Source organism: Carassius carassius, chromosome 27 (genome assembly GCF_963082965.1).
Source record: "Carassius carassius chromosome 27, fCarCar2.1, whole genome shotgun sequence".
Lineage (NCBI taxonomy): Eukaryota > Metazoa > Chordata > Actinopteri > Cypriniformes > Cyprinidae > Carassius > Carassius carassius.
The window spans coordinates 24,940,246-24,966,604 of record NC_081781.1 but is presented as its reverse complement, the minus strand read 5'-3'; the positions used below and the strand labels follow the sequence as shown (position 1 = coordinate 24,966,604).

General features: G+C 43.1%; 1 protein-coding gene across 2 annotated transcripts; it reads left to right on the top strand.

The window, feature by feature from the left end:
- The first annotated feature begins 3,707 nt into the window (after window positions 1–3,707).
- LOC132107073 (cholesterol 24-hydroxylase-like) lies at window positions 3,708–26,255 on the top strand. Of its 2 annotated transcripts, XR_009424221.1 has the most exons (16): window positions 3,708–3,878; window positions 4,021–4,098; window positions 4,450–4,531; window positions 4,655–4,728; window positions 20,719–20,805; window positions 20,880–21,018; window positions 21,114–21,227; window positions 21,298–21,454; window positions 24,112–24,183; window positions 24,256–24,328; window positions 24,420–24,504; window positions 24,599–24,709; window positions 24,955–25,043; window positions 25,468–25,534; window positions 25,728–26,094; window positions 26,138–26,255. XR_009424221.1 is itself a non-coding variant. In XM_059513233.1 (15 exons), exons 1-15 carry the CDS (start codon window positions 3,745–3,747, stop codon window positions 25,866–25,868), a joined length of 1,503 nt encoding a protein of 500 aa, XP_059369216.1. In that variant the 5' UTR covers window positions 3,708–3,744; the 3' UTR covers window positions 25,869–26,255. The 2 variants fall into 2 exon arrangements, 1 of the variants encoding a protein (XP_059369216.1); XM_059513233.1 differs by having other exon boundaries at window positions 25,728–26,255.
- Window positions 26,256–26,359: the final 104 nt, after the last annotated feature.

Sequence of the window (26,359 nt, the reverse complement as noted above, 5' to 3'; positions counted from 1 at the left end):
ATTAAATCACCTCTCCCACCGCGCCCACCGCACCGCCTACGCCGCCCGTCCCCCGGGAGACCTCCCAGGACCACTTCCGGCCAGAACCGTGACTTCCGGTGCCAGAGAGTTACTCCGGTGAGCCAAACTTTTGCAAGACTTTCCTTAACAAATGTTCCATGCATTTTGCATTACAGCCCGCACCTTCGCGACAGAGGAGTCCACGGTTGCGTTTGCTCTTACCCTACTCTCTGGCAGAGCCGCCTTATGGGGGACGGCAGTGGGGACAATCAAAATCTGTGTTGCGCCTCGTTCCACGCCCTCTCCGAAGAGATGAAACAGGTGTTCGATTGAGCCGCGGCCGGCAGGGAGGCCGCTCACCAGCTCTCGGACCTCAAACAGGGAAAATCATCAGTGGCGGACTATTCCATTCAGTTCCGCACCCGCGTGCCAATGGAACGAGGCGGCGCAGTGGGATCAATTCCTGCATGGGCTGGCCGACCGTGTTCAGAAGGAGATCTACCTCCTCGAGCTGCCCCCAACAGTCAACGGCCTAATCAACCTGGCACTCCGGGTGGAAGCTCGGATTAACTGCCTGGGTAGACAAGTCAGTGCTACACGCCATTACGTCTCTCCGGAAAGGGGCCGCTCGAGTCGAGAACATGGTCGGTCCCGTCTATGATCACGAACCCATGCAGGTGGGTAGAACTCGGTTTTCCCGGAGGGAGAGAGAGCGGCGGAGGTCCCAAGGACTATGCTTATATTGTGGTGGCTCGGAGCATTCCATCCATTCCTGCCCGGTAAAAAGAGCCAGCCCGGTAGTAAGTTTGAGGCTACAATCGGGTGGGATCTCCGCCGGGAAGTCCTCAACCACATCATTGACTCTCCTTCCGGTGAAACTGCGGTGGGAGAACCACACTCACGACTGTCACGCCCTTCTGGACTCTGGGGCCGAAGGTAATTTCATTGACTCTTTCCTTGCACGTCACTTGAACCTTCCAGTCCTTCCTGTGTCTCATCCCATCCATGTCACCACACTCAATGGCCAGGAACTGCCACACGTCACCCACTGCACTGAACCCATAACTCTGCTCACCTCAGGCAACCACAGTGAAACCATATCCTTTTACCTCATGGACTCCTCTGTAGCTCCCATTGTTTTAGGTCACCCCTGGTTAATCAAACATAATCCACGAGTGGATTGGGGTTCCAAAAGGGTCACCTTGTGGAGTGAAAGTTGTCTTGTCTGGTTTCTGTCTGGTATCTGCTTGTCCTGTTGTGCCTGTTTCTGTCTTTCAGAAAGAGACCATGGTGTTATCAAAAGTGCATACAGAGTACTTGGACCTGAAGGAGGTGTTCAGTAAGTCCCGTGCTGCTTCTCTTCCTCCGCATCGTCCCTACGACTGTGCTATAGATTTAGTGCCAGGTAAGTCTCCGCCTAAAGGCAAGCTTTACTTTCTTTCTATTCCGGAGAGGGAGGCCATGGAGAAATACATTTCTGATACCTTGGCATCGAGGTTCATCCGCCCTTCCTCTTCTCCAGCGGGGGCAGGACTCTTTTTTGTGGGTAAGAAGGATGTTTCTCTGCAACCTTGTATTGACTACCGAGAGCTGAACAACATCACGATAAAGAACACCTATGCGTTACCGTTGATGTCTTCAGCTTTCGAGAGGTTACAGGGAGCATCCGTATTCACAAAATTGGATTTACGTAACGCTTATCATTTGGTCTGCATCAGGAAGGGGGATGAATGGAAAACCGCCTTTAACACCCCTAGAGGGCATTTGGTGATGCCGTTCGGGCTCTCCAACTCGCCAGGGGTTTTCCAAGCATTCGTTAATGACGTGTTGAGAGACATGGTAGATCAGTTTATATATGTTTACCTGGATGACATACTGATTTTTTCTTCATCTCTCCAGGAACATGTTCAACACGTCAGATGAGTGCTCCAGAGATTACTCGAAAATGGGCTTTTTGTCAAGGCGGAGAAATACGTATTCCATGCACAGTCTGTCCCCTTCCTAGGGTATATCGTCTCGTCCGAGAGAATACGTATGGATCCTGACAAAGTTAAGGCTGTGATAGATTGGCCATCTCCAGATTCCAGTAAGGCCCTACAGCGGTTTCTGGGGTTCGCCAATTTTTATCGACGTTTCATTCGTAATTTCAGCCAACTAGTCTCACCTCTGACGGCCTTGACCTCCCCTAGTACTCCGTTCAGGTGGTCGGATGCAGCCGAGACTGCAATTACCAACCTCAAGAGCCACTTCGTTTCGGCTCCCATCTTTGAAGCCCCTGATCCCACACGGCAGTTCGTGGTGGAGGTCAACGCGTCAGAGGTGGGGGTAGGAGCAGTTCTTTCCCAACATGCTGCCTCGGACGATAAGATGCATCCCTGCGCGTTTTTCTCTCATCGTTTATCTCCTGCTGAACGCAATTATGACATTGGTAACAGAGAATTGTTGGCGGTCAAATTAGCTTTAGAAGAGTGGCATCACTGGTTGGAAGGGTCAGGGGTACCTTTCATTGTTTGGACCGATCACAAGAATTTAGAGTACATTAGAACTGCCAAAAGACTCAATTCCAGGCAGGCTCGGAGGGCACTTTTTTTCGGTCGTTTTGATTTTAATATGTCGTACCACCCGGGTTCCAAATATGTCAAACCCGATTCTTTGTCACGTCTTTTTGATCCTTCCGCCCGCCCGGTGACTCCCGAGTGTATTTTACCTGAGAAAATAGTCTTATGGCTCGTGACTTCCACGATTTTGTTTTGGCTTGCTCAGTTTGCGCCAGTGGTAAGTCATCTAACCGGCCTCCTGATGGGCTTCTTCAACTTCAAATGCGCATTATTATTCTTTAGCTTGGGTTAAAATAATTAATTTTACTTGGTTGGAACAGTAGCTACGCTAATTATGTCTTTATTTGTTTCTCTGTTTTGCCACGGGATGTAATCAGGATGTAAACAAGCTCCAGTCTGGATCCAGAACACCTGAGAAGAAATGATGCCAACCCCTCAGAGGACCTCAGATGATGCTAACCCTGAATCAACAAACAGAACTAACAAATTTAGTTATAAGTTTGATTGCATCATATAATAATTGCTGTTAATAGTGTTCATTGTCTGTTTGATTATGCCTTTAATTGATTTTTCTGTACATTTCTGCCATTTGTACATAAACTGACAGTCACCACTGATAAGCTACACTAAATATTGTAGAAACTTAATTTTCTGTAAAGAAAATAAACTTGATTTACAAATAAACTTGAATTGAATTTAATTGAATGTATGCTTCTCATAAATAGTGAATATGCATATAAACAGCCTTTAAATCGAATAGATTAATCGTGTCTGATAGTAAGACATGCAAATGTAAAAGAAAACCAAACAGCTGTTACTTCTCGCCCAGCTGTTTAATGAAATCCAGGATTTAGGGAAAGTTGGTGTTGAGATTACATTTACATTTAGTAAGTTAGCAGTTGGAAAATGAATGGGGAGGAAATCTTATAGGGGGAAATTATTATTTTTAAAGAATATAATTAGAATAGAAAGTGCTAGAGTTAGAGGGTCAAATAAAAATAATAATAAGGATAAAAAGTCAATACCTTTATAAAAACCCATTGTCTTATTTTATTCCTATGTTATAGAATGTAGGAACGGAAGAAGACTGCCCTCTATCGTCCAAAAACAATGTCCAGACACCCGGAAATACATAGTTTCTAGAGTCAGACATACACTCTACATTGAGCTACTCTACAGCACCATCATGATCTTAGACTGGGTCTCATATATTATGTTTTACCTGCTTGCTGCTGTTTTTGCTGCATTTCTTGCATATTGTCTGTATGTTTATTATGTTCACCAGAAATATGATCATTTACCTGGACCGCCAAGAGACAGGTAATAAACTTTAACTACTTGTTTATACTCTTTATACTTATACTGTTTATACTTTATACTATGTTTGATACAACTACATACATTTATTTTGCAATAAAACACAATCTCAGAAAAATTAACATGAAAACTGATATCCTGACAGTTTTCTGCTGGGACATATATCAACTTTTGCTAGAGCAATGAAGTCAGACAGCCTTATACATGACTTGTTTGTTAAATGGTAAGATTGCACTTTTTCCCCCATTTTTTGTGTCGGTGTGTTGTTGATTTGACTTTGCACCTACAAAACGTGTCACTATTACACAACAGTGGGTTATCATATCTCGTCTAGTGATTTTGCTTAAGATAGAAATATTAAACTTTTCTGGCATGTACAGTAAGCTTATGAGGAACTGCTGTAAAATTTAACTTCTGATTTTCTTTTCTTTTTCAGAAGTTCATCAAAATATTCATTTATTGCATTATAATAAAATGTTGTTATGGAATTTCCTCACTTCAGATAGAAACTATATAGATGTAGGGATACTTTTAATCCCATAAAGGGAATTTGATAGAGTGTTCTTTTTTCAAGGGGAGAAGAATATGGCCCTGTCTACAGAATGAACAGTTTTCACCAAGTGGTGATCGCAGTTCATTGCCCTGAGGCTACAAAGGTAAATGTCTAATTTCATTTAATTTCATTTAATTTCAGAATCAGAAGCCCAAAAAAATCTAAAAATAAATCAATGACAAAAAAATAATAATAATAATAATAATAATCTGTTGTGTTATTGTAGACAATCCTTATGTCACCTAAGTATCTCAAAGATCCCTTTGTCTACAAACGCCTCTTTAACTTGTTTGGAAAAAGGTAAGCTTTAATTTGTTTTGGATATGTAATGGCATTGCAAGGTGTAGTCTATGTAGATGCATTTAGTAAATCAAAAGGGGTGCTATGAGATTTTTATTCCACTGACTTCCATTCACATGCATACACATGCAGGAGAACACAAACATAAGCTAAAGTGAATTTTGCAATCATCCAAAGTTCAGTCTGTATCATGATATATATATATATATATTATTATTCTCAGGTAGGTAAGGAAAGTCGACTCTGGACAAAACTATAAGCATTCCAAAAGTACTTACAATTTGCTCAGCAGACTTCCCTGTGGTCAGTTCTTGCTTACGGCTCTTAAATTACTACTCTTGTAGACAATAACTTGTCGACAATATAATATAAGTTTTATTAAAGTTAACAACAGTTATATCAAAGTACAATAGTAAAGTTACAAAATCAAGGTATAATCAGCTGGTATCAGGTCATCGAGGGATACTGCGCTATTCAGTATCCATCTGTCGAGTCTCTCTCTCAGTCTTTTATACATAGACGTCGAATGCTGGCTCTTCTGATGTCATCACCTGGAGTGCTGCTAACTCCTCTGCTGAGGCTTTTTTAGTTGTTTACGTCGCATCGCTTTAGCCATTTTCCTCTTCTTTTTCCTCTTAACCGTCTGTAAAATACACCTTAACTACTATATTGTCCATTTATCATAAAAACTATATCTAATACATAAGTGTTTCTACTCTAAATCATTCATGCAAATAAGCAGTTTTCTTAATGTTAGTGAAGTTACACAATACATTTTCCATATAGCATTAATCACAGGGTTACATATTTGTACTTAAGCAAAAGTATTATTACTACTTAGGTTACAGTACATCTGTTTATAGCAAATTAAGCATTAATTAAGACAATTGCAAAATCATCATCTCCATTAACAAATGGTAAACCACCTTGAACATTTGTTTTACAGAGTGTGATGAATTTAAAGAAATATTATTGTCACAGTGAAGCGAACAATGATATGTTTTCATTAGTTTCTAGGTTGCAGAATCTCTGAATGTCAAGTCAATTCACCTTTATTTATATAGCGCTTTAAACAAAATACATTGTGTCAAAGCAACTGAACAACATTCATTAGGAAAACAGTGTGTCAATAATGCAAAATGACAAAGGCAGTTCATCATTAAATTCAGTGATGTCATCTCTGTTCAGTTTAAATAGTGTCTGTGCATTTATTTGCAATCAAGTCAACGATATCGCTGTAGATGAAGTGACCTCAACTAAGCAAGCCAGAGGCGACAGCGGCAAGGAACCAAAACTCCATCGCTGACAAAATGGAGAAAAAACCTTGTGAGAAACCAAGCTCAGTTGGGGGGCCAGTTCTCCTCTGACCAGACGAAACCAGCAGTTCAATTCCAGGCTGCAGCAAAGTCAGATTGTGCAGAAGAATCATCTGTTTCCTGTGGTCTTGTCCTGGTGGTCATCTGAGACAAGGTCTTTACAGGGGATCTGTATCTGGGGCTCTAGTTGTCCTGGTCTCCGCAGTCTTTTAGGGATGTAGAGGTCCTTTCTTGGTGCTGATCCACCATCTGGTCTGAATACGTACTGGATCCGGGTGACTGCAGTGACCCTCTGATCTGGATACAGACTGGATCTGGTGGCTACGGTGACCTCAGAATAAGAGAGAAACAGACTAATATTGGCGTAGATGCCATTCTTCTAATGATGTAGCAAGTACGTCGGGTGTTATGGGAAGTGTTCCCAGTTCCGGTTTACCTAATTAATGCAGCCTAAAAAATCCTTTAACGGATTTGGATATTAAAAGCATATTAGTATGTTATGTGTAAGCCAGGTTAAAGAGATGGACCTTTAATCTAGATTTAAACTGCAAGAGTGTGTCTGCCTCCCGAACAATGTTAGGTAGGTTATTCAAGAGTTTAGGCACCAAATAGGAAAAGGATCTGCCGCCCGCAGTTGATTTTGATATTCTAGGTGTTATCAAATTGCCTGAGTTTTGAGAATGTAGCGGATGTGGAGGATTATAATGTAACAGGAGCTCATTCAAATACTGAGGTGCTAAACCATTCAGGGCTTTATAAGTAATAAGCAATATTTTAAAATCTATACGATGTTTGATAGGGAGCCAGTTTGACAAATGCAGTTTTACAAATGCTAGAAACGTGGCTTTCTAAGGAAAGATTGCTATCAAATAGCACACCTAGGTTCCTAACTGATGACGAAGAGTTGACAGAGCAGCCATCAAGTCTTAGAGAGTGTTCTAGGTTATTACATGCAGAGTTTTTAGGTCCTATAATTAACACATCTGTTTTTTCCAGAATTTAGCAGTAAGAAATTACTCATCATCCAGTTTTTTATATCGACTATGCATTCCATTCGTCTTTCAAATTGGTGTTTTTCACTGGGCCGCAAAGAAATATAGAGCTGAGTATCATCAGCATAACAGTGAAAGCTAACACCATGTTTCCTGATGATATCTCCCAAGGGTAACATATAAAGCGTAAAGAGTAGCGGGCTTAGTACTGAGCCCTGAGGTACTCCATACTGCACTTGTGATCGATATGATACCTCGTCATTCACTGCTACGATTTGATGGTGGTCATATAAGTAGATTTACACCATGCTAATGCACGTACATTAATGCCAACAAAGTTTTCAAGTCTATGCAAAAGAATGTTGTGGTCAATTGTGTCAAACGCAGCACTAAGATCCAATAGAACTAATAGAGATACAACCACGATCAGATGATAAGAGCAGGTCATTTGTAACTCTAAGGAGAGCAGTCTCTGTTACGTAAGACAGAAACAGGATGTAAATGCAATAACACTCTTTATTAGTACTCAGCACAATGGTCAGAAACACTGAACAAAGACGGCTGTCTGCACAGCAGAACAGACGGGCGGACACAACGCAGGGTGGAAACTGTGACGCAGGGACCTCGGTGGACAACTGGTGAAGGTGCTCAGTCCTGTGATGATCCCTTGTGAATAGTACTCTGGTCCAGTGCAGTAAACCCTCGTGATGGTGCTCGGTGATTCAGTGCAGAGCATAGAATCCAGGAATGAACACGACGACGACACAGGGAATCCAATTCAACGAACAGACACAGGAACAGGTACAGGAAACACACCGGGAAGCACAACGATCTGACAACATGAGACACTCTTTACTGAACTTATAAAGGGAACAAACAATTGTGACCGGGACTGGCGGATTAATGCGTGCCCAAAACACAGGTTTAATCTTTGACGCATGGAAGGCGGGATGGATTTTCCTGTATGCAGGAGGAAGTTTGAGTCGGACTGCCACCGGACTAATGATCTTGGTGACAGGAAACGTGCTGATGAATTTGGGAGCAAGTTTATTAGAAACGGAGCGGAGAGGAATGTTCTTGGTTGAAAGCCACACTTTTTGACCAACGATGTATACGGGAGGCTTTGACCGGTGGCGATCGGCCTTAGCCTTGGTGCGCGCCCCCACTTGGAGAAGAGTCTCACGGGCTCTAGTCCAAGTGTGGTGACACCTCTGGACGAAGCCGTGAGCGGAGGGGACCGCGACTTCGGATTCCGTACTAGCAAAAACTGGTGTCTGGTAACCTAAACTACATTCAAACTGAGTAAGGCCCGTGGATGACACTGGTAATGAATTGTGGGCATACTCCACCATAGAAAGTTGTTGGCTCCAGGAGGAAGGATTCTTGGAAACCAAACATCGCAACACTCTCTCCAGATCTTGGTTGAAAAATGAGCCACCTTCGAGAACCGGTCCACGACAGTCAAACAACCGTCTTGCCCTGGGAGGGTGGGAGGGTGGTAATAAAATCTAGCGCAATGTGGGACCAGGGTCTCGAAGGGACTGACAGCGGTTGGAGTAACCCATCCGGGGGTCGATTGGAAGTCTTGCCAGTGGCACAAACCGAGCAAATCAAAACAATACTGCGAATGTCGCGAGCCATTAATGGTAACCAGAATCGTTGCTTCACCAAAAAACTGGTGCAATTTACTCCTGGATGACATGCTATACTGGAACAATGACCCCACTGAATGACGTCAGACCGATACTCCTCTGGCACAAACAAATGGTTCGGTGGGCAATCGGGCGGAGGCGTTACCCCTTCTAAGGCCTTCATGACCTTCGATTCGACCTCCCATCTGAGAGTGGAGACCACTAATGTCTCGGGTAAAATACACTCGGGAGTAGATGGGCATTCGGAATGGACAAAAATACGAGATAAAGAATCGGGTTTGATGTTTTTGGAACCCAGGCGGTACGAAAGAGAAAAGTCAAAACGTCAGAAAAAAAGTGCCCACCGAGCCTGCCTAGAGTTGAGTCTTTTAGCGGTTCTAATTTCTAGGTTCTTGTGATCGGTCCAAACGATAAAAGGTACCCCTGACCCTTCTAACCAGTGATGCCATTCCTCCAGTGCTAACTTGACCGCCAACAATTCTGTGTTACCAATGTCATAGTTACGCGCAATGATGCATCTTGTCGTCTGTGGAAGAACGTTGGGAAAGAACTGCTCCTACCCCCACCTCTGACGCGTCGACCTCCATCCCGAACTGACGTGATGGATCAGGGGCAACGAGGATGGGAGCCGAAACGAAGCGGCTCTTAAGTTTGGCAAATACAGCTTCCACTGTATCAGACCACCTGAACGTCATTCTGGGGGAGGTCAAGGCAGTCAAAGGCCTGCTAGTTGGCTGAAGTTGCGAATAAAACGCAGATAAAAATTGCCAAACCCCAGAAACCTCTGTAGGGCCTTACGGGAATCTGGACTTGGCCAATCTATCACAGCCTTAACCTTGTCAGGATCCATACGCATTCCCTCAGACGAGATGATGTACCCTAGAAAAGGAACAGACTGTGCATGAAAAACGCATTTCTCCGCCTTGACAAAAAGCCCATTCTCTAGCAACCTCTGAAGCACTCGTCTTACGTGCTGAACGTGTTCCTGGAGAGAAGACGAAAAGATCAATATGTCATCCAGGTAGACATATATGAATTGGTCAACCATATCTCTCAGCACGTCATTGACGAGTGCCTGGAAGACCGCTGGGGAGTTGGACAGCTCGAAAGGCATAACCAAGTATTCAAAGTGCCCCCTAGGGGTATTAAACGCGGTCTTCCATTCATCACCCTTCCTTATGCGAACCAAATGATAAGTGTTACGTAAATCCAATTTTGTGAAGATGGATGCTCCCTGTAATCGCTCGAAGGCTGAAGACATCAACGGTAAAGGATAAGTATTCTTTACCGTGATGTTGTTCAACCCTCAGTAATCAATGCACGGTCGCAGAGACCCATCCTTCTTCCCTACAAAAAAGAACCCCGCCCCCGCTGGAGATGAGGAAGGTCTAATGAATTTGGATGTTAGAGAATCAGAAATATATTTCTCCATAGCCTCCCTCTCTGGAACAGAAAGTGAATATAACTTGTGAATATAACGAACACGCAGACACTAGACATGACTCATGACACGTATTACTCCACATAGATACAGAATTGTGCCCCCAATCGACTCTGGGATTATGCTGTGTGAACCAAGGATGACCGAGTACGATGGGTGCAAGAGGTGAGTTCATGAGGAGGAATGTTATTGTCTCAGTGTGGTTGCCAGACGTGATGAGAGTGATGGGTTCAGTAGCGTGTGAAATGTTGGGAAGCTGTTGTCCATTAAGAGCATTGACAGAAATCTTGTACGTGAGAGGGGTGATAGGAATGTGAAGACGGTGAGCCAGTCCTGAGTCCATAAAATTACCTTCTGCCCCCGAATCCAGTAAAGCCTTGATGTCGCGTGTGTTGGTTGCTCACCTTAGTCTTACCGGAAGGAGAGTAGATGATGATGGGGAGGATGAGGTCTTCTCGGCGGAGATCCCACCCGATAGTAGCCTCATAGTTACTACCGGGCTCTATCTTTTAATGGGCATGAGTGGATGAAGTGGCCCGCCTTCCCGCAGTATAAACACAGTCCTTGGGACCTCCGCCGTTCTCTCTCCTCCCGGGAAAACCGAGCTCTACCCACCTGCATGGGCTCAGGATCGCAAATGGGACTGACCGTATCCAGGTTGTCAGAGCGCAGGGTCTCCGTGCCGCGAAACGGATGGTTCTGTTGGAAGCAACCCATTCTGCTCAGCCGAGCATCCACTCGTAGTGCATAGTGAAAAATGCATAGAACATTGGGTCAAAAATGCTCTGCAAAACTCTGGTTCACCTGCATACCCATCCGGTGTAGGCAGTCTCGGTTCTCGCCGCAGCCACGGCTCTGGTGGAAAGGGCTGAACGGGCGGCGTGGGCGGCGCAGTGGGAACTCTTAGCTGTTGTAGTTGTTGGGTGAGCTCGGACACCTGCGTCACAAGCACTTGGACCGCCCGTCCCGTGATAGAGATGCTCTCTTCTTGGGTGTCCATTCTTGCGATGCTTCGAGCCGCGAACTCGTCCCAAGTCGTAGCGCCTGCTACATCCATAATGAGTTCAGATCGTTCTGTTGCGTAAGACAGAAACAGGATGTAAATGCAAAAACGCTCTTTATTAGTACTCAGCACAATGGTCAGAAACACTGAACAAAGACGGCTATCTGCACAGCAGAACAGACGGGCGGACACAACGCAGGGTAGAAACTGTGACGCAGGGACCTCGGTGGACAACTGGTGAAGGTGCTCAGTCCAGTAATTATCCCTTGTGAATGGTACTCTGGTCCAGTGCAGTAAACCCTCGTGACGGTGCTCGGTGATTCAGTGCAGAGCATAGAATCCAGGAATGAACACGACGACGACACGGGGAATCCAATACAACGAACAGACACAGGAACAGGTACAGGAAACACACCGGGAAGCACAACGATCTGACAACATGAGACACTGGTTACTGAACTTATAAAGGGAACAAACAATCAGCTACTGATCACCGCTGATCAGTGACCACGCCCACAGACACACACAACAGCACACTAGACGAGAGAGAGACAGTGAATTCATGAACCGTGACAGTCTCAGTACTATGATACGGTCTAGATCCTGACTGGATATCCTCACAGATACCATTTTTCTCTGAGAAGGAATATGATTGTGAGGATACCACCTTTTCTAGTATCTAGGACAGAAAAGGGAGATTCGAGATTGGTCTATAATTAACTAGTTTTTTGGGGTCAAGTTGTGGTTTTTTGATGAGAGGCTTAATAACAGCCAGATTGAAGGTTTTGGGGACATATCCTAATGACAAAAAGGAATTAATAATAGTCAGAAGAGGCTCTATGACTTCTGGAAGCCCCTCTTTTAAGGAGCTTAGATGGTATAGGGCAACTCCGGTCCTGGAGGGCCACTATCCTGCAGTTTAGCTTCAGCCCTCATAAAAACTCACCTGCCTGTATCTATCTAGTAATCCCGAATCACTGATTGCCTTGTTTAGGTGTGTTTAATCAGGGTTGGAGCTAAACTCTGCAGGATAGTGGCTCTCCAGGACCGGAGTTGCCTATCCCTGGTATAGGGTCTAACATACATGTTGTTGGTTTAGATGATTTAACAAGTTTATACAATTCTTCCTCTCCTATAGTAGAGAATGAGTGGAACTGTTCCTCAGGGGGTCTATTGTGCACTGTCTGATGCGATACTGTAGCTGACGACTGAATGGTTACAATTTTATCTCTAATAGTATCGATTTTAGAAGTAAATTAGTTCATAAAGTCATTACTGCTGTGATGTTGGGAAATGTCAACACTTGTTGAGGCTTTATTTTTCGTTAATTTAGCCACTGTATTGAATAAATACCTGGGGTTATGTTTGTTTTCTTCTAAAAGAGAAGAAAAGTAATCGGATCTAGCAGTTTTTAATGCTTTTCGGTAGGATAGGTTAGTTTCCTGCCAAGCAATAAGAAATACCTCTAGTTTTGTTTTCCTCCAGCTGCACTCCATCTTTCGGGCTGCTCTCTTTAGGGTGCGAGTATGCTCATTATACCATGGTGTCATACTAGTTTCCTTAACCTTCCTTAAGCTTAAAGGAGCAACTGTATTAAAAATGCTAGAAAAGAAAGAGTCCATAGTTTCTGTTACATCATTAAGTTGTTCTGAGGTTTTGGATATACTAAGGAATTCGGATACATCAGGAAGATAACTTAAAAAGCAGTCTTTTGTGGTAGAAGTGATGGTTCTACCATACTTGTAACAAGAAGTAGAATTTACAATTTTGGTTATATGAAGTAAATAACAAAACTAAATAATGATCTGAGATATCATCACTTGGCTGCATAATTTCAACACAATCAACATCAATTTCATGTGACAGTATTAAATCTAGAGTATGATTTCGACAATGAGTAGGTCCTGAAACATGTTGTCTAACCCCAATAGAGTTCAGAATGTCTATAGATGCTAATCCCAGTGCATCTTTTTCATTATCAACATGGATATTAAAATCACCAACTATTAAAACTTTATCTGCAGCCAGAACTAACTCGGATGTAAAATCACCAAACTCTTTAATAAAGTCTGTATGGTGCCCTGGTGGTCTGTATACAGTAGCCAGTACAAACATTACAGGGGACATAACATTTGTTTCTCTGGATAATGTTATATGAAGCACCATTACTTCAAATGAGTTATACTTGAAGCCTGCCCTCTAAAAAATCCTGAAAACATTGTTATAAATTGAAGCAACACCTCCCCCTTTGCCTTTTGGACACTGCTCATGTTTATAACAGTAATCTTGGGGGGTGGACTCATTTAAAATAATGTAATCATCAGGTTTTAGCCAGGTTTCTGTCAAACAGAGCACATCTAGATTATGATCAGTGGTCATATTATTTAAAAAAAAGAGTTTTCGTAGAAAGGGATCTGATATTCAATAAGCCAATCTTTATCATTTGTTTATCCGTATTGCATCTGTTTTTTGTTTGTTGAACCTCTATTAAATTGTTACTCTTGACTTGGTTTGGACGCTTTCTGTATTTTCTAGTTCGGGGAACAGACACAGTCTCTATAGTGTGATATCTAGGTTAAAGAGTTTCTATGTGCTGAGAATTAACTGACCTCTGTGACGTGAGGCAGCTAGCAGACGGTCGGTTTAGCCAGTTTGTCTGCTTCCTGACCTGGGCCCCAGTTTGGGCCTCTTTTGATTAAGTAATTATTTTATGACTGCTAAAATGTGCTGTATGTTCTATATGATATGTTCTGTTTACTACTATATAGTCAGGATCATGTGTGTGATTTTGGATGCAGTCATACTGTATACATCAGTGGTTTTCAACCTGTGGGCCGGTGGTATTGCCGATTATTGCCAATTACTATTAAAATAAATAATAATATTGTTAATATGTAAAAATGTCTAAGTCATAACATAATAATATCATTTCATATAAATGACAAAAAAATAAATATTAAACTGTTACTATGCTTCCACTATTCGAGCTCGAGTATTCGAGTTTAAGAATAAACCACGAATTTATCTTAGATATTTTTGCTGCATATGCTACAGAACAACAAATTCAAACATGCATAAATGGCTGTCAACACGGTCAACCTAAATGGCTGTCAACATGTTCTCTCCTGACTACTGCTCTGCTGAATGTCTACCTGCTGCCGAAATCTGCCTGGATCTGGTTCCCGTTTTGCTGAGCGGTGCTAGACCGAGATAGTTTCTGTTAATTTCCAGTCCATTCTAAGGCTGTGTGATTAATCGAAATCGTCATAAAATAATGATTTGAGCGTGCGCGATTTCTAAATCGCTTTATAGCACGATTTTCCGCGGCCATGACCTCCCGCAGTATGCTGTCTGATCAAATCAGAATGCAACACGCCTAGCGCGAGAACAGAACAGACTGGCGATATGCCATAAGCCACACACACTGTCTGTGATGCGCCTTTTTTCCAAGCCCATGTTAACGGATCAGAGCGTTCACACTGCACGCGGTAAAAGGCTAGAAATAAAAAAGTGCGAAAACAATGAATATCTAGCACATGAGCTTAGAGAGAGTTGTGAGTGCACAGAACGCAGTTTGAGTGAGAGGAGACACATTTTAAGTGCGTACACTCTCTCCGGGTGAGAGCAGCGTGTATCTGAAGCACATGCGTCTGGTTTTGTGACAGAGCAAAGGAAATCTGCATGCGAAAAGAGAGATTCGCGCTTGTCCATTATTTCGCGTTGCAATAACACGCTCTCGCTGCTGCTTCTGCACCGCTTACACATACTGTATACTCACTGCAAACGGAGTATGTGTGAACCTGTATAATGTATAACAAATCTATTTCAACACCTGAGGCACCGCTACAAGTTCAAGTTCAAGTCTGCTTTATTGTCAATTTCCACATGTACAGTACATACATACAGAGAATCGAAATTGCGTTACTCTCAGACCCCGGTGCATACAGATAAAATTAACATTAAAGCCTAAAAATCTAGATCAAATATAAAATGTAGATACAACTATACAATAAGGGAATGTAAAAAAAAGGCATATAGTAAAATTAAAAATAAAGTTAAATAAAGCAGCGCAAGGCAAATGACAGATATAGTGCAAATCAATGAAGTGAACAACAGTGCAGATAAAAGATTTTTAGTGCAAAAAAATCCCTTATTAAAATTCCCATATTAAGTCTGATTAAAGTGACAAGTGACGAAGGGCTCAAGAGCAGTTATTTTATTTAACTGACTGATGAGGTAGTGGAATGACGTCAGTTCCATGCTGAATGAGGTAGTGAGCAGACCAATGCTGCACAAAGTGATTAGTGCATGCCATCATATAATTAGTGTGGGGGGGTCATAGTTCAGTGGTGCCTGGGGCAGAAGACGGGAGGGGGGGCAAGTTCGGGAGGAAGTTCAGCTTCCTGACAGCCTGGTGGATGAAGCTGTCCTTCAGTCTGCTGGTCCTGGCCTGGACACTCCGCAGTCTCCTCCCTGATGGCAGCAGACTGAAGAAGCTGTGTGATGGGTGAGTGGGATCACCTGTGATGCAGAGGGCTTTGCGGGTGAGACGGGTTCCATAAATGTCCTGGAGGGAGGGGAGAGATACACCATTGATCTTCTCCACTGCTCTCACTATGCGTTGCAGAGTCTTTCGGCAGGACGCGTTGCAGGCGCCATACCACACAGTGATGCAGCTCATCAGGTTGCTCTCGATTGTGCCTCTGTAGAAGGTGTACATGATGGGGACCGGGGCTCTGGCTCTCCTCAGTTTGAGGAGGAGGTAGAGACGCTGTTGTGATTTCTTGGCCAGTGCTGCGGTGTATTCAGTCCAGGAGATGTCCTCTGTGATGTGCACACCCAGGAACTTGGTGCTGCTCCCTCTCTCCACAGTCACACCGTTGATGGTCAGAGGAACGTGCTGAGTGTGTGCTCTCCTGAAGTCAACAACAATCTCCTTTGTCTTCTCCACGTTCAGAGAGAGATTGGTGTCACTGCACCATTTGGCCAGGTGGCTCACCTTACTCCTGTAGTTTGTCTCATCTTTGTTGCTAATGAGACTGTAGCAGAAATGACTCGAACAAGACAAATTAAAGAGTCGATCAGGGCTGTGGCTGAAACACGAGCTGAATTCCTCAGTAAGGCAACAGGAAGTCATAAAACATTCTGTGCCACAAGTCCCAAGCAAGATAACCAACCAACCAAAGCTTTCACAGAACAGCTTTCAACATTAACACCACTAGAACAATTATTGACAATTTCAATTCGGAGAAGAGATTTGTCAAATTTGTTGTTCGTAATTGATAAGCAACGCCGGACATCATGTGTAAACCCATGAAAGTACTAAACAAAATCTTTTGACTTCCCCCACCCAGCAGAACCAGACTGAAATTCCTAAAGGGGAAGGGGCTTTGAACCTCTGGTCTCCACAGAAATCTTTGCCAAGAGAATGGCAAAGAAACTGTCTTTTCTACATGTATATGGACCAAAATGAACTCCAAAATGACTTCTAAATGAATATCAGTCCATCGCTTAACTCCATATTCATTTATATGTAACCCACACATTTGACTATCATGTTATAATCACTTATTGTGTATGTCTTTTAATAACTATGGGATAGCTTAAGGATACATAATCATGTCTAGTATCTATGTAATCGAATCTGCTTGCTTGAAATAGTCCTGACAATCAATTATTTGTCAAATGTATCATATTCTGGTTATAGGAATCATGTCCAAAATTATACCCTGCAAGAGCGGGAAAATTCGGACCACATGCTTGGTAAGATAAACGTATGATTTATGATACCCCGAGCCAAGACAATATCTGATTGGTCAAGACAACATTTGAGGTGTGGCCAACAGGCCAGTTTAAATACTTAGGACACCATAAAATCTTGCTTTTAGTCTCTAGCTATGCTTCTGCTATTAGTCATGCCTGCTTTTAGTTTGCTTTTAGCTTTGCTTCTTAGCTTTAGCTTTTAGCCATGCTGTTTGTCATCACTGTTCTTTGAGCGCGGTTCCAGCGTGCTTCAGCCTGCAAGCCTGCTGCTACTTAGCCACGATGAGAAGAAACACATCCTAGTCTCGTCAAACTTTACTTCTTTTCTTTTTCCGTTTGAGAGTTTCGTGTTCTGAGTTAAGTTTTGTAACGTCGAGTTTCAACTTCAACCCGCACACAACTCTGTCTTCAGCCAACGCCCAACCAGGGCTTCCCAAGACGTCACTTCAGCGACTACTGAACTTCCAGCCAATCAGCGACATCGAAAATCCCCTTTCAACGACAACAAAGGGGACTCCCTTTTCACAGGAGACGCAAGTAACCTCCAGACTGTGACCTTTACTGGTGTATCTAATATAATTTTAACCTCATTGAGGAACTCAATGCGAGGGCTAATTACGTGATTGATGGTTGTTCATGTCTATGCAATTTCACGTATTGCTGTAAACTTGGGATTCCACATTTCCATTCTCTTAAACTCATCTTTCCCTAACTTTCGATCTTCCTGCAACTTGTGTGAATGTGTGAGTGCGTGCGTTTGTGTGTTAGATTAGTTTATAGGTCTTAGATTAATCTAATAAAGCCTTATTCATATTGAAAAGAGAAGTATCTTGTGTTTTGTGCTTACAAGTTAATGTCTTAAACTGCCGATCTTGTTACTGTGCTAATTGATAGTGTTTTCACTATAGTTTGGATGTTAATATCCAGCGCAGATTTGATGTTAAATGGCTCGTTCAGTGAATCGCAGGGCATCTCAGTGATCAGCCATGAAACAGTGATTCTGTTCAAATTCCCTTTAAAATCTTAAATGATTCCCTTTGAGCTAAATTGACCTGTTCCCCTTACAAGACCCACATCAGTCGTGTCATCTGCAAACTTAATAAAGAGGTTGGAGTTGTGTGAAGGTGGGCAGTCATGGGTCAGCAGAGTAAAGAGGAGGGGGCTCAGCACACATCCTTGGGGGGCTCCAGTGTTCAGTGTGATGGTGCTGGATGTGTTGCTGCCGACCCGTACTGCCTGAGGTCTTCCAGTCAGAATGTCCGACAGCCAGTTGCACAGCGAAGTGTTGAGCCCCAGCTGAATCAGTTTGTAAATGAGCTGTTGAGGGATGATTGTGTTGAATGCTGAACTGAAGTCTATGAACAGCATTCTGACATATGAGTCCTTTTTGTCCAGATGTGTGAGTGCTGAGTGGAGGGTAGTGGCGATGGCATCATCGGTCGACTGGTTGGACCGATATGCAAACTGGAAGGGGTCCAGGGAGGGGGGGAGGGCAGACTTGATGTGGTGCATGACTAGCCGTTCAAAGCACTTCATGGGGATGGGGGTAAGTGCAACAGGACGGTAGTCATTGAAGCAGGATGGAGATGGCTTCTTCGGAACTGGAATGATGGTTGTAGTTTTGAAGCAAGTGGGAACAACAGCCTGACTCAGTGAGATGTTGAAAATGTCTGTGAAGACATCAGTGAGTTCTGCTGCACAGTCTTTCAGTACACGCCCTGGGATGTTGTCAGGACCCGGAGCTTTGCGTTCATTGATCCTACTGAAGGATCTCCTCACGCTGTCTGAGGTCAGCGTCAACACCTGGTCGCCGGGAGGAGGTGGAGTCCTCTGTGCAGTGGTGCTGTTTTGTTGCTCAAAGCGAGCGAAGAAGGTGTTCAGCTAGTTCAGTAGAGAGATGTTGCTGTCACAGGTCCGTGGTGGGGGCTTGTAGTCCGTAATGGTCTGTATCCCCTGCCACAGGTTCCTAGTGTCTCTGCTGTCGCTGAATTGATGAGCTATCCTCCTGGAGTGCTGTTTCTTAGCCTCTCTGATGCCATGGGACAGGTTGGCCCTAGCTGTTCTCAGGCCCACCTCATCTCCAGCTCTGAAGGCAGCGTTCCGTGTCTTCAGGAGTCTGTAGACCTCCCCTGTCATCCATGGCTTCTGGTTGGCCCGGCCAGTGATGGTTTTTGTGACCGTTACATCATCAATACGCTTGTTGATGTAGGCAGTGACAGTCTCTGAGTACTCCTGGAGGTCAGTGGTGTTATTGCATGTGGCAGCCTGCTTAAACATGTCCCAGTCAGTTGTGTTGAAGCAGTCTTGAAGATCCTCTGATGATCCTTATGGCCACACTTTAATCTGTTTGTAAACTGGTTTGGCGCTTTTAATGATTGGTCTGTATGCAGGCATTAGCATGACACTGATGTGGTCTGAGGCTCCGAGGTGGGGGAGGGGGAGGGCTTTGTAAGCTCCTCTCTGTGTGGAGTAAACAAAGTCCAAAATGTTATTACCTCGTGTTGGAAAGTTAATGTGTTGGTGTATTTTTGGAAACACACTCTTTAGGTCAGCATGGTTGAAATCCCCAGCTATGATGAGGAAAGCATCGGGGTGTGCTGTCTGCTGCTCACTGATGTGCTGGTACAGTTCATTTAGTGCGTCGTTCCTGTTGCTGATGATGTTGAACGGGGGAATATACACCGAAATGAGCAGTATAGCAGTATATTCCCTTGGCAGATAGAACGGTCGGCACTTAATTATCATAAACTCCACCAGGGATGAGCAGTGTTTGCTGATCACAACAGTATCGCGGAACCACGCGTCATTGATGTAAACACAAAGCCCGCCGCCGCGGGTTTTTCCTCCCGCGACGAGAGCTCTGTCCGCTCGATAGCACGTCAGCTGGTCGAGCTGAATAGCGCAGTATGGAACGCTGTTGCTAAGCCATGTTTCTGTGAACACAAAAACACAACAGTCTCTTACAGTCCTCTGAGTTGAGCGTAGTAATCGAATGTAGTTCAGTTTATTGTCCAACGAGCGTACGTTAGCGAGTACGATGGTGGGGATAGATGGCTTGTGTGGGTTAGCCGTTAGCCTAGCCCGGATACCTCCACGTTTACCCCTCTTCTGCTTCCTCTCACACCGCTTGTGGCGCCTTAGCTGTGGGCGAGATGCAGTAGTGGGGGTCGGTGATGGTGAAGACCTCCTTAGCAGACCGAGATCCTGCAGCTGTTCTGCGTGCGCGGAGTTTAACTGTAAAAATGCGGTTCTGCTGACATCGAGCAGAAACTCGCGACTGTATTTGCGCTTACAGACAGGTAGACGTGACGACGACGTTCAATAACACTGCGACTCATAAGGCAAAAAACAAGAAAACACCGTTCTGTCGGGACAGAGAGAAGCCGCTGCGTGTGGACGCGCCGCCATCTTGGTTCATACAATTAATGAGCTTTATGAACAATGCATGACAAAAAAGAAAAAATGGTCCCTGGACACGGGATTTATTTATTTATATTTTTTTGCCCCAAGTCTATACATTTTGTTACACCTTTAAATACAGTTAACAATCTAGCTTCTGAGTACAAAGTTATAACACAACAATAGCGGGGTCAATAATTTTTTTTGCAGTGAGCTACGCAAACATATGTGTTTGGTTGTGTGGGCCGCAAGTTGAAAAAGGTTGGGAACCACTGGTATACATAATAGGGCTATCCTTTAATTACAGATGAATTAACTAAATGTCAAATTAATTATATGATATCCTGATTAATTCATAAAAATAAAACAATTGCATGGTAGGTCATGGTGTAACTTTAGCTGTATTAAAAGAAACTCTTCTCAGGTTCTTGGGAACTGGGCTAATAACGGCTGCGGACCATGACGTCTGGTACAGGCAACGTCGCATCATGGATCCAGCTTTCAGCAGCACGTGAGTTAAGAACATCTCTGATATACTGAAATGAGATAGAGATGCAACACAACTGATGCGGTCTTATCCATCAGATACTTACGAAGCTTGATGGGCACTTTTAATGAGATGTCTGAGCGCCTAATGGACCATCTGGAGGAAATAGCTGACAATAAAACACCTGTCATCATGCTTAATCTGGTCAACTGTGTCACACTCGACGTCATTTGCAAGGTTTCACTCTTGTTCCTGCTTATTCAAAAGGAAGGTCTAATGCAAGGAATGTCGAATTAGCTGTTAATCAATACTGAGTATGTTTTCATCTGCAGGTGGCTTTTGGGGTTGATTTAAATTTTTTGAAGCAAACTAACAGCCCTTTCCAGAAAGCAGTTGAGCTGTGTTTAAGGGGCATGGTATTCTATCTCAGAGACCCATTCTTTGCGGTAAGATAATTTATCAGAAGATACTCCAGAGTAGTAGTGTTTATGCTGTATAATCTTTTTTTTTTCTCAGCTTTTCCCCAAGAATTGGAAGACAGTGCAACAAATTAAGGATGCAGTTGAACTCCTGCGTAAAACGGGAGAGAAATGGATACAAGACAGGAAGACAGCAATAGAAAATGGAGAAGATATTCCCAAAGACATTCTCACACAAATCCTCAAAACGGCAGGTATGTGGCTCTCAAACACCTGAGACATTAAAAGTTAAGTTTGTGCAGACAGTAATTAAATGGGCTGCAAAATTGTGCACATTTAAAAATTGTAATTAATCATTTAATTAAATGTCTTTTAAAAATAAAATTATCGATTTAATCATGCCATACTGCTACATTTAAACCTAACGATTGTTAAAAAAATCTGTAAAATACTTAAAGCAGTTAAACAATTATAGTTCAAATACAAGTTAAGAGCAATCGAAAGGAACAGATTCTTAGAACACACTTTAACATTTTGAAAAGTTTGGACCTGTGGAGAAAATGTGACACGTTGTCTTTATGCAGCTCATATGGTACAAAATGTTCATTTGTGGAAGGATCTGGGGGGGGGGTCATAGTTCAGTGGTGCCTGGGGCAGAAGAGACAGTCTGATGGATGAAGCTGTCCTTCAGTCTGCTGATCCTGGCCTGGAGACTCTGCAGTCTCCTCCCTGATGGCAGCAGACTGAAGAAGCTGTGTGAGTGGGATCACCTGCGATGCAGAGGGCTTTGCAAGTGAGACGGATTCCGTAAATGTGCTGGAGGGAGGGGAGAGAGACACCATTGATCTTCTCAGCTGCTCTCACTATGTGTTGCAGAGTCTTTCGGCAGGACGCGTTGTAGGCGCCATACCACACAGTGATGCAGCTTGTCAGGATGCTCTCGTTGGTGCCTCTGTAGAAGGTGCACATGATGGGGGGCGGGGCTCTGGCTCTCCTCAGTTTGTGGAGGAAGTAGAGAAGCTGTTGTGATTTCTTGGCCAGTGCTGCTGTGTTTTCAGTCCAGGAGAGGTCCTCTGTGATGTGCACACCCAGGAACTTGGTGCTGCTCACTCTCTCCACAGTCACACCGTTGATGGTCAGAGGAACGTGCTGAGTGTGTGCTCTCCTGAAGTCAACAACAATCTCCTTCGTCTTCTCCACGTTCAGAGAGAGATTGTTGTCACTGCACCATCCGGCCAGGTGGCTCGACTCGGTCTTGTAGTTTATCTCATCTTTGTTGCTAATGACACCCAACATAGTCGTGTCATCCGCGAACTTAATGAAGAGGTTGGAGTTGTATGACGGTGTGCAGTCATGGGTCGGCAGAGTGAAGAGGAGGGGGCTCAGCACACATCCTTGGGGGGCTCCAGTGTTCAGTGTGATGGTGCTGGATGTTTTGCCGCCGACCCGTAATGCCTTTGGTCTTCCAGTCAGAAAGTCCAACAGCCAGTTGAAGTGTTGAGCCCCAGATGAACCAGTTTGTAAATGAGCTGTTGAGGGATGATTGTGTTGAATGCTGAACTGAAGTCTATGAACCGCATTCTGACCTGAGTCCTTTTTGTCCAGATGTGTGAGTGCTGAGTGGATGGTAGTGGAGATGGCATCATCGGTCGACCGGTTGGACCGATATGCAAACTGGAAGGGGTCCAGGGAGGGAGGGAGGGAAGGCAGACTTGATGTGTTGTGCATTACTAGCAGTTCCACTTCATGAGGATGGGAGTAAGTGCAACAGGACCGTAGTCATTGAAGCAGGATAGAGATGGCTTCTTCGGAACTGGAATGATGGTGGTAGTTTTGAAACATGTGGGAACAACAGCCTGACTCAGTGAGATGTTGAAAATGTCTGTGAAGACATCGGTGAGTTCTGCTGCACAGTCTCGCAGTACACGCCCAGGGATGTTGTCAGGACCCGGAGCTTTGCGTGCATTGATCCTGCTGAAGGATCTCCTCACACTGTCTAGGGTCAGCGTCATCACCTGGTCACCGGGAGGAGGTGGAGTCTTCAGTGCAGTGGTGCTGTTTTGTTGCTCAAAGCGAGCAAAGAAGGTGTTCAGCTCATTCAGTAGAGAGATGTTATTGTCACAGGTCCGTGGCAAAAGACAGTCAAAGTCCAGACCTCATTCAAAGAGCGGGCTAAAATTCCTCCAGAACGATGTGAGAGACTGATAAAGAAGTGTTTACTTCTATCTACTGCTGCTAAAAGCGGATCCACAGGCAAGTGAATCATAGGGTGTCCTAACTTTGTCACACATGGCTTTTCCACCTTTGCTTTATTTGCTTTATTTTTGTTAAATAAATAATGACACAGTGTGATATGTCATATCATGTTGTTCATCTCAGGATTTCTTTTCCAAATTTTAAGTCCTAGGACCAGATTATTATTTTATTATGTCCTGATATGGAAAACCATGGAATTCAAAAGGGTGTCCTAACTCTTTCACATGACTGTATATGTGGCAAAATGACAGCTCTCATTTTGGCCCTCTGTTTGAAATGACCAGGTTTTGGGGTGAGTCCTTTCTGGCTTGTCAGTAATCGTATAATTGCGTTCACTCTTCAGTTTATCCGATTGCCAACAGACTCAAGCACATGGACTGTGTCAGAAAGAGAACTTGCATCTGTATACTGTACAAGTGTCAGCCATTGAGTAACTGAATGCCAGTAGGCGGGGCATATGGTGAGACGATGACTATTCGTCTATGTTTTGCTCTGGAGGCATTGTGTATGACCAAGTTTTTTTGCCCCTATGATGTCACATGCCATCTCAGATCCAAATGAGCCAATTATGAAGCTTGGTTAAATAAATGCTTTGTTTGTTGAATGTTGTAAGCTTGCAGGATGTTTTGCAGGATGTTTTTGTTTTTTGCTTCAGAGGAGGAAAACGTTAATAGTGCAAAAGATCATGAGCAGATGTTGGACAATTTTGTGACTTTCTTCATTGCTGGTGAGTTATGGCTACATTTGATTATTGTTCATAAACCCCTGCAGTTATAAACAGTGCTTGTTTTTGTTGCAGGGCAAGAGACAACAGCCAATCAGCTCTCATTTGCAATCATGGAATTAGGGAGACATCCAGAAATATATAAAAGGTAAAAATACATATATATATTAGAAATGTGGACCTATTTCATCCGTCTTGCTTTACAATGGTTTCTAGTTTGAATATCCTTTCCTTCCCAGGGCTAAAGCAGAGGTGGATGAAATCCTTGGGACGAAAAGAGACATTTCATATGAAGATCTTGGAAAATTCACCTACTTGTCTCAGGTGGGTCTGCTGAGATGTTCTTTTACATGCTGCAAACACAAAACATTTTGTATCCATTTTTTAAATGGTCTTGGTTTTTTACCCAATGCTTCAGGTGTTAAAGGAAACACTGCGTCTGTACTCAACTGCTCCAGGGACCAGTCGTTGGCTCCATGAGGACATGGTTATAAATGGACTGAAAATCCCAGGGGGCTGTGCTGTTACTGTGAGTATTGGTTCATTCTGTAGCCGTCACTGTACCAGCCCAGGGCAGCTATTTCTAGTAATACAAGTACAGCTCTTGTTAATTAGATTGGAGAAAAAAAAATAATTGTTTAGGAAAATGACATTTTCAAAATTAGGTTTAATAACATCTTAAATTAGCAATAAATTCTGTCAGCGAATTTTTACTTATTTCATTGTATATGATTAAATTTGTATTTTGAATAATTTTTGTCTCTTCCCATACAGTTCAGTTCTTATGTCTCCCAAAGAATGGAGAAGTATTTTAAAGATCCGTTAAAGTTTGATCCAGAGAGATTTGATGTGAATGCCCCAAAGTAAGTCATTATCACAGTCTCATTTTACTCTGTTTCAGCATTTATGCCACATTCATGGCATAATGATCTTAATTCTGAGATGCCAACCACAGCCTTTGTTTCCAAATTATTCATTTCTGTGGCAAAGAAATGAATCTGTGTAATTTATATAGTCATTAGACAAATCTATAATACAACAACCCTGTGCACCTTTTTCACTCTTTGCCAGCTACATTAAACTGTGCTGTATATCTGTTTGTATAGTGTGAGGGTTTTTTAAGTGGTATTTCAGGGTTCAGAGTATACAAGTTGTAATTACAAGTTGAACTATGACATGCGCTCTTTTTACAGTCGTAATTATGATATGTACTACATGAACACACCCTTATGTTGTGAGATTTTGGCATGAAATCTGCTGATCTCTAATTGTCTTCTTATCTGAAAGGCCTTATTACTGCTACTATCCATTTACACTTGGTCCACGAACCTGTCTGGGGCAGGTCTTCTCACAGGTGATATAGCACACCACACACACACACACACACACACACACACATTTGCTCCTCCCTTTCTTCTTCAGAATTTTTAAACTTTCAGAACACACAGACTCATGTTTTGGATTCCTTTAAATGTTTGATTGATGCTTGTTTCCAAAGTGCCATATTTGCTGTGATCTTGACTAGTCTGTTGTCTTTCTACATTCAGATGGAGGCAAAAGTTGTGCTTGCCAAACTGCTTCAGAGATTTGAGTTCAGTCTGGTTCCTGGACAGTCTTTCGATATTAAAGACACAGGAACTCTACGGCCCAAAAGTGGAGTGATCTGCTACATTAAACACCGCTCATAGGATATGTTTAAGGCCCTTTGTTTTGTGACAACTGTGAATAACATCACCTTCAAACGTCAACCTGAGCACAGAAGTTTAACATGCTAATCATTTACGTTTACATTTAGTCATTTAGTTTATGCTTTTATCAAAAGCGTCTTTCAAATGGGGACAGTGGAAGCAATCAAAATCAACAAAAGAGCAATGATATACAAGTGCTATAACAACTCTCAGTTAGCTTTACGCAGTACACATAGCAAGGGCTTTTAAATAATTTAATAAATAAAAAGAAAACTGATAGAATAAAAAAAGAATAGAGCAAGCTCGTGTTAGAGGTCTTTATTTTCTTTTGTTAATTGTTTAATTTATGGTACATATGCACTTTTAATTTAATAAAAGTTTCAATAAGATATAACTGCTGGTTTGGTCTTATTACAATATTTCATATTATTATTAAGTTAAAACAACGGATTTTTTACATTGCCAATATGTCTGAAGAAAAACAACCTCCG